The 11,649-nt window shown below is 46.7% G+C and overlaps 2 protein-coding genes, 2 long non-coding RNA genes and 1 pseudogene across 4 annotated transcripts in view; 4 read left to right on the top strand and 1 right to left on the bottom strand.

Moving 5' to 3' along the window:
* Nucleotides 1–11,649, top strand: part of LOC130686187 (uncharacterized) — a 57,501-nt gene that overhangs the window by 21,867 nt on the left and 23,985 nt on the right.
* Nucleotides 276–2,818, bottom strand: LOC130686184 (innexin inx2-like; annotated as a pseudogene).
* LOC130685917 (uncharacterized) lies at nt 5,823–6,580 on the top strand. Its single transcript, XR_008999731.1, has 3 exons — nt 5,823–6,117; nt 6,213–6,401; nt 6,477–6,580. It is a non-coding gene; the product is annotated as an uncharacterized LOC130685917 (long non-coding RNA).
* Nucleotides 6,655–8,249, top strand: LOC130685918 (uncharacterized). Its single transcript, XR_008999732.2, has 5 exons — nt 6,655–6,898; nt 6,973–7,405; nt 7,496–7,775; nt 7,857–7,997; nt 8,088–8,249. It is a non-coding gene; the product is annotated as an uncharacterized LOC130685918 (long non-coding RNA).
* On the top strand, nt 8,667–9,779 carry LOC130686182 (dedicator of cytokinesis protein 3-like). Its single transcript, XM_057509474.2, has 3 exons — nt 8,667–8,815; nt 8,888–9,086; nt 9,187–9,779. Exons 2-3 carry the CDS (start codon nt 9,016–9,018, stop codon nt 9,536–9,538), a joined length of 423 nt encoding a protein of 140 aa, XP_057365457.2. The 5' UTR covers nt 8,667–8,815; nt 8,888–9,015; the 3' UTR covers nt 9,539–9,779.

The raw sequence follows: 11,649 nt of genomic DNA, 5'->3' as shown, positions 1-11,649 counted from the left end.
AAACATTTTCTTTTTCGTTCTTCTTTTTTTTTATTTTTGATTACCTTTCCTCCCCAAAAAAGGTAGAGAACTGGGGCTGAGACAAAAGGGCAGGGAGGGTAAAGAAACAAAAAAGAAAAGAAAAAGATCAATCTGACAAAAAGAAAACAGAAAAGAATCCCCCACTTTGCGTTAAAAGGTCAAACCAAAAAATTTCAAGTGTATTTTTTTGAATCGTAGACAGAAACTTAAAAAAAAAACAACAATTTCGAACGGTACGCAGATTTCGATCAGAAAACAAAAAAAAAATAGGAAAAAAAACGGTAAATGACTTAATCAATGGTTTGTGATTTCGTAATGGATGGTTCTTCCATTGGCACGTAGATCGCTTTCGGTTCAGCCCTGAACGAAGCGCGTCTGCCAACCGACGACATCAGCTCGGACAACTTGGACGTCTGGCGTGTGAACGGGACACGTCGTCGTTCGTCCATCTCGATGGGGTTACTGGTCAGGTGCTTAGCCAGGTCGTCCATCAATCGGTTGAACAGGAAGCCTTCCAGGTTCTTGCCCAACATGTGCAGGAGAAAGTAATCACCGACAGGGACACGCCAGACGACCGACTCTGACGAGGCCTGTCCAAAAAAAAAGAAAAATACGAAACGTTTTGTTTTTAGTTTGTCCCATCATTTGAATTTTTCAGCTATAAAACGAGAAAAAGACTTGTTTCGTGTATTCAGCCCGTCCAAATGAGCTGCCATTTCAATAGACATTTACCTTTGATGGCGATGCCAGGCGACGGATGAGAAAGAGGCGGAACATCGGGGACATAAACATGGCCAATCGGTAGATCAGGGCTAAACCGGTAATCACTGACAAGATAATGTGCCAGATCCAGAGGAAGATGTAGATCGGTTCGTTGGCGATGTTGAGCGGGTGGAGGCAGAGGGCGTCAATCTTCTGGATCGTTCCCGACGAGCCGTACATGTGGAAATTGCATTTGGTCATGCGCGGGAAGACCTCGACCATGGGATCGGCGCGGTCCTCCTGGTCTTCGTTCGACATCTCAACCACACGCATGCCACGTTAAGAAGGCGCCTTTCAGGAACCGATTGATGAAGTAGATGTTGCCCACCACGTTGACGAAGTTGAGCACCTCGCACGTAACGTAGGCGAAGACCAGACCGCGATGATATCGCATCGTTTGCGCCAAGTAGTTGAACAGGGAAGTGCAGACTGTGGCGTGCGCCATCTTGTCCGATGCTGGCGCCCCGACTGCTGTCGGTCATCTTTCTGACGCGTCCGCCTTCGTTCATTTTCCACAACCAGTGCGGCAGGTAGAAGAGGACGCCCTGCAGGAACAGGACGAACGGCACCCATTGGTAATAACTGTGGTAGAGATGTTCGCTGTCGCCTTTCTCAGGGCCGACTCCCGGATGAGCGAATTCGATTCCAACGCGTTGGCCTTCTCGCTTGGCCAACGTGAACGTGCTGTGCAGCCAGCAGTAGGTGTTGAGCACGTCCGGTCTGGAGAACGGCTCTCCGGTCATGCATTCGATCGGATTGCCGAAGAAATTGAAGGCCGTCGTGAGCACGCAGGCGGCGAAGAAGAAGGCACTCGTGAAACGGTAGTGAAGACGGAACACGGTGTTGTCTATGACGGCCTTGTCGTGCAGGTAACGCACTTTGAAGAAAGCGCCGATACCGGCCAACAGCTTGACCACCGACACGATCGTAAAACTCGCGTGTCTTTGATTCGACTGATCTTTACAAATTTCTAAGACGGAGTTGTTATATCTTTTTGATTGGGGTTAAAAAAAAAACTAAAAAAAAACCACGGTTCTTTCCTTTTTCTTTCTCTTTGCGTTTGGGTTTCTGCGGCGTGCAGTTGACGTCACGTCACGTCCTTTTTCTTTGTGTATTCCGAGCGGAAGACAACGAGCCAAATTCCTTTTATGGACGTACGAAAGCGGTAGTGGAACGGCCGGAAATGTCACAATGTGTTTGGTTTTTTTTTTTTTTTGTGTGCGTGTCTTAACCAACACATTGCTTCATCATTGACTATCCTTACTCATTTTTCCAGCGTGTTTGTTTTGTTTTTTCCTCCCCCTTTTTTATCAACTTATTTTTTTTTTTATTTTTACCTTTAATTTTTAATTTTTTTGGGGTTTGGTTATACCCCAGCCTGCCCACCCCCACATTTTTCTCAGGGAACACAAACAAAAAAAAAATTAATAATAAAACGAAATTCTGTTTATGAGCTGTGTGTGCATGGGTAAGCAGCTGCCATGTTTCTTTTTCGAAAGATATCGGCGCCGAGATCTGGTCGGTGGATTCTTTAAAAACCCTGTCGTCCATTTTGTCACGCCGTTACGCAAGTGTCGGATGACGACCGAAGAGATTCGAAACCCGCGATAGCCATCGCAACAGCATATTCTTTTTTTAAATTTATTTTTATTAAGTTAAAAAAAACAAAAAAAAAACGTTTGGTTTAAAAATGGCGGCAAGTTTTTCATTTTTTCGGGTCGTATGTCACGGAATACGAGAGCTAAGCCTTCAATCCTCCCCCCTCCTTTCCTCTTTATTTTTTTTTTTTTTTTTGTTAACATTTTATTTTTATTTATTTATCTATTTTTTTATTGTTTAAGAAAGAAGAAAGTTGACAACCTGGCATCGGGCTACTGCAAACGGTAGTCTCGAACTCTTGATACGAGACACCGTCTTAACGGCTTCTAGATTTTTGTTTTGTTTTATTATTCCATTTTTTTTTTCTTACAACCTTAATTTTTAAATATGCTAGCGTTTGTCCATACTTTCCGAAAAGAAGGAAACCAGTTGACATTGCTGTTTTTTTCTTTTTTCTCCTCAACATGAAGAATAATTTCAAACCGGTCTTGGCCAACGTGTAAAAAGTGGTCGATGACGGCCACCCTATTTGGCCATTGGGTTTCTCTGTGTGTGTCTGTATTCTTTATCGTCTAGGATACAAGTTCGACCAGTTTTTTTTTTTTTTTTCCTTAAAGAAGAAGAAGAAAAAAAAAAAGAAAAGAGAGAGAGAAGACTTTTTTTTTTTTTCTTTTCTTTTTATGTATGTCTGGCGCATTTTAAATTGAAATGGGTATAATACTGGATTTAAAGGCACGGTCATAGCAACATGGCCAACACCATTTTTACGGCTCCAGGGGCCCCCATACTGCGCTTGTTAAATTGTAAAAATCTAAAATAAAAATAAAAAATAAAGAACTCGGAGTTTGTCTCCAATGCCATAAAGTCACATTTTGCCCGTCTCATTCTCCGCGTGTCACGTTCGTTCGGAAACACATATTTCCATGCCAATGCCAAGTTGCGTTTTTTGAGCGGAACTCCCCTGTCAGAAGATGAAAGAAAGGAAAGGGCGGCATTGAACACATATATTTTCTTTAAATTTCTGTTTAGGAAACTGGGACTGACTTGGTGCCGCGAATCGACGAACGCATCGTCGGACCCGATACCCTTGGAGTGTATCAACTCTACAACGTCGTACGTTCAAGTTTCTTGATACGTTTCGTTCATCTTGAATTAATAACACCTATTTTAATGCTCACTTTTTCTTCGTTATTATTTGCACTAGCATGTGACGAGTGCCGAAAAGAACCGCAGTGCCACGGTAGGCAAAGCTTTCTCAGTTCATTGTTTGTTTATTTTCGTTTACGAAATTAATGTTACATTTTTTTTTATTTTGCGGGATTAAATTCTAGTGGAATTCCACTCTGCCGCCAGAGGTGGCAAGAATGCGGAATCGCGTCCGGCCACTCATCACTTGTACCTGTCGATGCGTCACTTTGGCTGCTCGCTCGGCGAAGATGCCGAGGTGTATTTCGTTTTGTACGACATGCAACACTCGCGCTACGAGGTGAACCCTTAAAACACAAGTTTTATTTTTGTATTTCTTTCTTTTCGTTTGGGTGTTTTTGGCGTTGGCTTGTAGTTGACAATTGACATTTATTTTCTGTTTTTTTTTGTTGTTTTTTTTTTTCGTCTGGCTCGTAGCGAAAAGTTTCTAGTCAAAGTTTTCAAAGAGGGATTCTCCAGCTACATCGGCAAAGCCAACAACAGCGCCACGCTTTTCACGGTACGGCCGCACCTCCCCACTTTCGTCCATCATCCCACTTTGCATTTCGATATCGATAGCTTTAAAAGCTTTTTCTTTTTTTTTTTGGTCTACGCGTCGTGAATTTTTGTTTACAGGAACTGGGCAGCGCCGATTTGAAAAAGGATTTATATCTGGTGGTGCAAGTGGTCCGTCTGGGACATGCTCTACACCGAGTCGTCGAAGAAACCGCTCAATCAGACGTACCGACGTCCTCACGCCGTCGCCGTCCTGTCCCTGGCCGAGTTGCTGGCCGACGCCAACGGCCTTGGCCCTGAAGACGAAGAGGAACGTGAATACCCTCTGAAATTGTATCAAAGCGACGAGAAGGATTACGGCCTATGGCAACACGAATTGATAGCCAAGAAATCGACTAGCAAATTCAGCCTCTTATCGGACAAGTTTCTCAAGGTGATTGATCAACCATTCGTATTTTTCCTATTCATTTTCGGGGATTTTTGTTTTCTTTTCTTTTGCTAATCACTTCCTCCTTACTACGTAGGTGTGGTCGTCTCGCTGCGGCTGTTGCGTGGGGAACTGGCCGCCTTGCGACACGAGTACATTCACCTGTTGAAAAATGTCCCATTGACTCAGAAACTTGGCTTTCCCGACGTCATCATGCCTGGTGACGTCAGGTTTGCAATTCGCATTTACTACTTTCACATATGCGCAAATTATTCAAATTTTCTTTTCTTTTTTTTTTTTTTTTCGCTTTCATGTGCGTGTGTACATTATTTCGTTGTTTGTTTTTTTTATATTCTAAATGGCCGTTCTGTGCTGTTGACAGGAACGATTTGTACTTTGTAATCGAACGGGGCGAGTTCGAACGTGGAGGAAAGACGTCCAGCAAAAACGTCGAGGTTACCGTTCAAGTTTTAGACGAGTTTGGCAGGCCCATTCAGGTAAACTTCAGGTTAAATTTAGATTCGTCGAGCAATTTGACAAGTATTGAACATGCAATGGCACGAACTCAAGAAAAGATTTTTTCCTTTTTCACGTTGAAATGACGTTGATGTGACGCAAGTGCACGACGCTCTCCCCGCCCCTTTCCTTTCCTTCCCACGATCGGTGTCACGGTGAAGAGAAGGAGGGGGGGGAGGGTGAAACCGGTTTTTTTTTTTTACGATGCTAATCAATAATGTATTTTTCTTCCTTTTCTTTCGTGTCGTGGAGCGAAATGCATGAATAATCCATGCGTGCATATTAACCGGTCCAGACCGGCGCTCGTTGTCACAATGCATGTTTTTTTTTTTTTTTTTTTGTTAAAGAATGGCCTTGATTATCCTCCGTGCCATCTTTTCTTGTTAGTTACATTCATCACCCTTGTTAGCTATATCGAAACAATGGAGAAAAAAATCTATCAAGCTCTAAGAAACAACAGCTGATCAAATCAATTGATATCCCCCCCCCCCCCCTTCCTCATCATCCATTTGAATATTGTCCATTGTTTTTTGTTTTGTTTTTGTTTTTCTCGTAGAACTGCTTGTACGGAGCGTCGAACGCGGAAGGAGTAACGCAACACCAATCAGTGGTTCTCTACCACATGAACGGACCGGTTTGGTACGAAATGATCAAAGTGTCATTGCCCATCGAAAAGTATTACGGTGCCCATTTACGCCTTGAATATCGGCATTGCAGCAGTGAGTCATTGTTGTCCTCCATTTTGAATCGATGTTCATTGATTATTTTCCCGTTTTCAGCCAAAGATAAAAAAACGGAGAAAAGGCTAATCGGCTTCTCGTTCATCCCGCTGATGGACCGCGATGGAACCGTCTTACCGGACGGACAGCATCAACTGTTGGTTTATAAAGTGGAGGACTGTGCCCGCTTGAAAGATCCGTCCGTCTCCTATCTGCAGTTGCCCTACTCGACGAAGCAGGTCCAATCGGCGGCCGTTCAGGCCACTGCGTCCATCGCCTCATCGTCTCCATCCTGTGCGTCGTTTCAGCGCAACAGCCGTGAGTCAGTCACGGTGGCTTTCTACCTTTGTTCCACGAAACTCACTCAGAACGGTATGAAATCCATTTTTGGGCGTATAACGAAGGACGGCCCGACTTAATGATCTTTGACGCGTTTTATAATTTTTTCTTTTTTTTTTTTTTTGCAGCCAATTTGCTTTCGTTGCTCAAATGGAAATCTCACCCGGAACGCATTACCGATACACTGAACCTGGTCATGCGTTTGAAAGAGGAGCTGAGTCAAGTTCCTCCAAGACGTGCTGGATTCGCTTTTCGTCATGTTCTCCGATTCTGAAGGAAACGCAACGCCCCATTCCGGATTGGTCTTTGAAGTTTTGGTAATCTAAACGCCGATGTTTTTCTTATCCATTTTAAACATTGCAACTCTTTAAATTTATTTTTTTTATTTTTAGGTGAATATTTTGAGTTTGCTGGACGATAGTAAATTCCAGCATTTCAAGTCGGTCGTGGACGCCTACATAACCGATCATTTTTCGGCTGCTTTGGCTTACAAGTAGATTCATATTCTGAATGAAAAAGCCAACCGATTGGCTAATTCAATGATGTAATTTTTTAAATGCTCAAGGTTTGCTGAGCTGCGTCCAGCAGTGTACAGATCGTGTTCATACGAGCAGTGATTGCAAGCACGAACCTATCCAACAGTGTTTCCGAGCTTTTGAAATTCTCTTCAAACTGGTTATCCAATCACGGCGGCTCTACGCCAGGGCCATCTTGGAAAACCACGAAGGAGACGATTTCCGCCAATTTCTCCAGTCCCTCTTTGCCACTTTCAACAGTCGCTTCGCTCTACAACGATGCGCTTGTCAACACCCAAGTACGCGCGCCATTTCGCCTTTCACTTTGAAATCATTTCGATAACATTTAAAATTTTGATTTAAAAAAAAAAAGGTCGTCTTGCTGCGCAATATTTACACGGTGGTGGAACAGCTGAGCCGAATTCTGAGTCAAGCGGAGGCAGCCAAATTATTATCTTCATGATCGACAGCCTGCCGAAAGAACCGCATCCGTTGATAGCCACGGCCAGAATGGAGCTCGTACTCACCACCGTCAGAGGGCCGCTGTTCACGGAATCATCGGCCGCTCGTGCCATTTTGCTGCCCACTGTCTGCCGCCAGCTGCGGCTTCATTTATCGCAGCCGTTGGTCACGTCGTTTTTGCACGGAAACGCTGGGCCACATGATGAATTTCTATCGCAACATGAGCATGGCCGACGACACGACAGAGGACAACGTCTGGTACCGCGATGTGGAAACGATCGCGTTGGCCACGCTGGGCGTTCTCATCCGCCGTGCAATTAGCTCAGAAAACGGATTCCAACGTGGTAATGGTTTTCTTTAAACGATTCGGAAAAATTGGCTTTCTTTTTTTTCCTCACGGTGGTTTATTTTTAAACTTTGAATCATTTTGCCAGGGTCCACTGGTCGCGTGCTTGCTCAGCGTGTTAGAACTGCTTGATCAGGGACATTACGATCGGCTGTGGTCTGAATTATCGGAGCGCAAGCCACTCAAGGATTTTCTGTTGCAACTGTTCGCCGTGCTGCGGACGCTGGCCCGTCGGGGAGAGCACGTCTTCCCCACTGGAATGGTCGACCATGCATGGCGTTGTCAACCGGGTCATGCTTTCAGCCTTGGACCATATGACGCAACCGCTTGTAGCCTACTTTCTCGACTCTGGATGGTTTGATAGTCAGGTAAACATCACGCGAATTTTTTTTGAATGCTATAATTTTTCGTTTGAATGCGTTTTAAATGGGAGGTTCAATTTCGTGCAGTTGTGGAGCAATTATTTCGACCTGGCCGTCTCGTTCTTGACGCAGCCCAACTTGCAGCTGGAGAAACGCACAGCTGACAACGGTTGAAAATGGTCCGAGCTGGGCGGTGATATGCGAGTTCAAATGGGTTTCCAAATCCTTGTAGGAAACACACGTCTTCTCAATCTTGTAAGGTTCGAAAGTGTGTTAATGTTTTTGTTTTGCTTCGCCACCCCCCCCCCCCCCATGTAGACCATGTGGAATGCCATCGGTGATTACAAGATCCATTTTATACCGTCGATGGTGGGTCCCTTTCACAAGTTACCCTGGTACCCGAACCGACTTTACGTCGGGCTACGTTGCCCATTTTCTTCGACATGCTCAAACTGCGAGCATCGACACCGCGGCAATTTCAAACAGGTGATTGTCGCAATGATAAATGCCATCTGATTTTGTGTGTGTGTTTAAAATTCATTTCTAATGTGGAAAAAAGGTGGAATCGGAGTTGATTGATAAACTGGACGTCCTGGTGGAGAGAATAAGGGCGATGATAATTATAAGGAACTTTTCAATACCATGTAAGTATCTTTTTTTTTTAAATATATTTTCTTTTTCGCTGGGCTGGCCGATTCCCAATTAGCCGTTTCCATGTGATTTGAACTTTTTCTATCTTTTTTCTTTAATGCTTCTTTACAAATCAAAGGGAAATGTTGAGCTCGATGTAAGTATGGGCAATTCAAACAGTTTTGCGTACACAACCCCAATGGCACTGACGTTCACGTCGTATAATTTTTGAATTGATTTGACCAAAATCAGACTGCTGGAAAAAGGTGAAATCGTGCGACGTGACGTGGCAGAAACACGGCAAGGCGTTCATCGGTTCCATTACGCGGCTTCTGGAACGACTGCTGGACTATCGCAACGTCATGCAAGGACAAGAGAATCGACACAAGCGAATGAGCTGCACCTTTAATCTATTGGCAAGATGATCAGTCATAACAAAAACGATTCTCTTGTTTGTCGCTCACTGTTGCCATTTTTCTATTATTTAGAATTTCTACAAAGACGAGGTTGATCGGCGTGACATGTACCTGCGCTACATCTCACAAGTTGCACGACTCACTTGTCCGCCGACAATTACACCGAAGCGGCCCTCACACTCCAGTTGCACGCCGGCCAAATGGGCTGGTCCAGTCAAACGATGCTGGCCGACGGTCATCACTCATCGCAAATGGAATGGCAACGCAAAGAGTAAAAAACCTTTTTCAATTGGATCCCTCCCTTCCCCACCCCAACCAAAGGACATTAATTTATTCCTTTTTTTTTTTTTTTTTTGATCGTTTCGTTCCAGGCAATTGTACATGAAGAGCATCGCGTACTTTGACCGTGGCAAGTGCTGGGAAAAGGGCATTCCGTTGTGCAAAGAGCTGGCCGATTTTTACGAGACGCGCCTATACGACTATGGCAAACTGTCTCATGTACTGCGCATGCAAGCTGCATTCTACGACCATATCCTGACCCAGTTGCGGCCCGAACCCGAATACTCGCGTCGGCTTCTACGGCCAAGGTTTTCCGCTCTTCTTGCGCAATCGGCTGTTCATCTACCGCGGTTGGGAGTACGAGCGGATCGGCGCGTTCACGCAGAGGCTCCAGACCGAGTTCCCCACTGCCCACATTTTGACGAAGAACACGCCACCGGGTGACGCCATCCGGACGTCGGAGGGCCAGCACATCCAGATCTGCAACGTGAAACCCGTGGCCGAGGATCACCCCGTCTTCGACGCCGGACTCGTCGGCTTTCACGAGAAGATACGCAGCTATTACCGCGTCAACGACGTCCGTCGTTTTCAATTGGACAGGCCCGTCCATAAAGGACCGGTCGATCGAGACAACGAGTTCAAGAGCCTTTGGATTGAACGCACTTGGCTCGTTAGCGAGCATCCGTAAGTCCATTTTAATTTTGGTTTGATTTGTTCACAACTTCATTTCAAACTCCTTGTTTCATTAAATTTTTTTTTTTTTTTAAATTGTTTGTTTTAGGTTACCGGAATTTTGCGATGGTTTCAGGTGGTCGATCGTCACGTCGAAGAAATCGCCCGGTTCAGTACGCGTGCAGACGGTCTTGTCGGTGAATGTGAACTGCAACAGTTGGCCTCGTTGCACGCGGCTGAGCCCCGCCGCAACATCAACCCGTTCAGCATGCGGCTTCAAGGCGTGATCGACGCCTGCGTGATGGGCGGGATCGCCAAATACCAAGAGGCTTTTTCAATTCCGGGATTTCTAGTCAGCCATCCGACCCACCTGGAACACGTCCTGCAGTTGCGCCAGTGCATCGTCGAACAGGTGCGCATCCTCGAAGCGGGTCTCACTTTGCACGGCAAACTGGCACCGCCGGAAGTGCAGCCACTGCACAAGAGGCTGGTCGATTGTTTAGCTCAAATGAAACAGCGTTTGAAAGAGTGGGATTCCTTCCCGGACACGGGCGCAGCCCGTTACGCCAATAGTCAAACGACGACGCCTTTGGGCCATCATCACCGACGTGCCGACAGCGACGCCGGGATCGAGTACAGCCCGGCCAAGTTGAACAACAGCAACGCGTTGCTCAATACGTCGCTACCGACGGCTTCGACCGCGTGAAAGCGCAGCGATCTTTGATGGCCGGCGGCCCGCCCAGCAATCGTTCATCGAGTTCCAGCAGCAGTTTGTACGGCCACCTGACCGTCGGCGAAGTGGGCAGAGGACGAGGAAGATCTGTACTGCAAGCCGTCGGAAATCCTGGAGAAACTACAAGCGGCCAATACGGCCGGCTCTGTGCCAATTCAACCCGTTCATTCAACGAATTCGACGACACCGAGGTCAGCCGGAGGCAGCGCTGCAACTTTGAGCCGGGCCAAATCTCCGCGCTGGGCCAATGAGTACATTTTCTTCAGTCCAGCTTCTGCGCGATTCCGGTTTCGGTACGGATCGCGATTCGTTGGGCTCGAATAACCCGGTCACGACGCCGACGATAACTAGGACTCCGTTGAGCAGCAAACTTCACTCCGACCAGCCTCACTCAGCAATCGCGCCACACGCATTCTTCGCCGAACGTGCACGACACCGTCGATGCGACGTTGAGCCGAACTCCGCCCCGTCAGATCGCCCCGCCGCTGCCTCCCCGATCGTCGAAGTCGTCGTTCGACGAGTCGTTTGTTGGCGGCGATTGTGCGTCTCCGCCTCCCATCCACCCGAAGCGAGTGCCAAACAAAGGTCAGCCAGCCATCATCCCGTCGTCGCTTGTTATGTCCCCGGAAGCGTTGGAATGCGGTACGATGCGGCATCATCGGCCACCTCCCGCCCCGCCTCTGCCGCCTAAATCGGGGTACACCGCGCCTCCGATGTCACCGACACCGGGAACGTTAGGCCTCCTCCCGTGACGGGCCCTCCTCCGGTACCGCCTCACGGTCGTCCAGCGATAAACAACAGCTCGTCTTTTTCAAATCCACTGGATCTTGGAAGCGGCAGCGGAAGCCTAGTTGACGAAGTTTGTAGTTTATTGGCTGCTTCCGGCTGCCAGATGATGTCCAATGGCAATAACAAAAGCCCTAGTCCTCCCGCATCAACCCCGCCCCCTCTCCCAGTCCTTCCACCTCCTGATGAATCACTCTATTCTGTAGAAACAGCCTAAAACTTGTAAGCAGGCCGGGATGAGTCGGTACACACCTTGTCGTGGTGTTTAACAAAGGACAGGATCTGCCGTATTTCCTAGCCCCCCCCCCCTCCCCGACGTCTATCCAAAGAAGAAATCCCCTGCGTTGTTTAGGTCTTTATGTTT

The sequence above is a fragment of the Daphnia carinata genome, unplaced genomic scaffold, assembly GCF_022539665.2.
Source record: "Daphnia carinata strain CSIRO-1 unplaced genomic scaffold, CSIRO_AGI_Dcar_HiC_V3 NW_026452971.1___fragment_3, whole genome shotgun sequence".
NCBI lineage: Eukaryota > Metazoa > Arthropoda > Branchiopoda > Diplostraca > Daphniidae > Daphnia > Daphnia carinata.
Note: the sequence above shows the minus strand (reverse complement) of the source record. Positions and strands in the feature narration are given on the sequence as shown.

Bases quoted from the DNA above. Each gene is read 5' to 3' on its own strand.
- LOC130686182 (XM_057509474.2), top strand. From the start codon at position 9,016: ATGGGCTGGTCCAGTCAAACGATGCTGGCCGACGGTCATCACTCATCG. The intron at 9,087-9,186 runs GTAAAAAACCTT...GTTTCGTTCCAG, and splicing joins ATGGAATGGCAACGCAAAGA to GCAATTGTACATGAAGAGCA.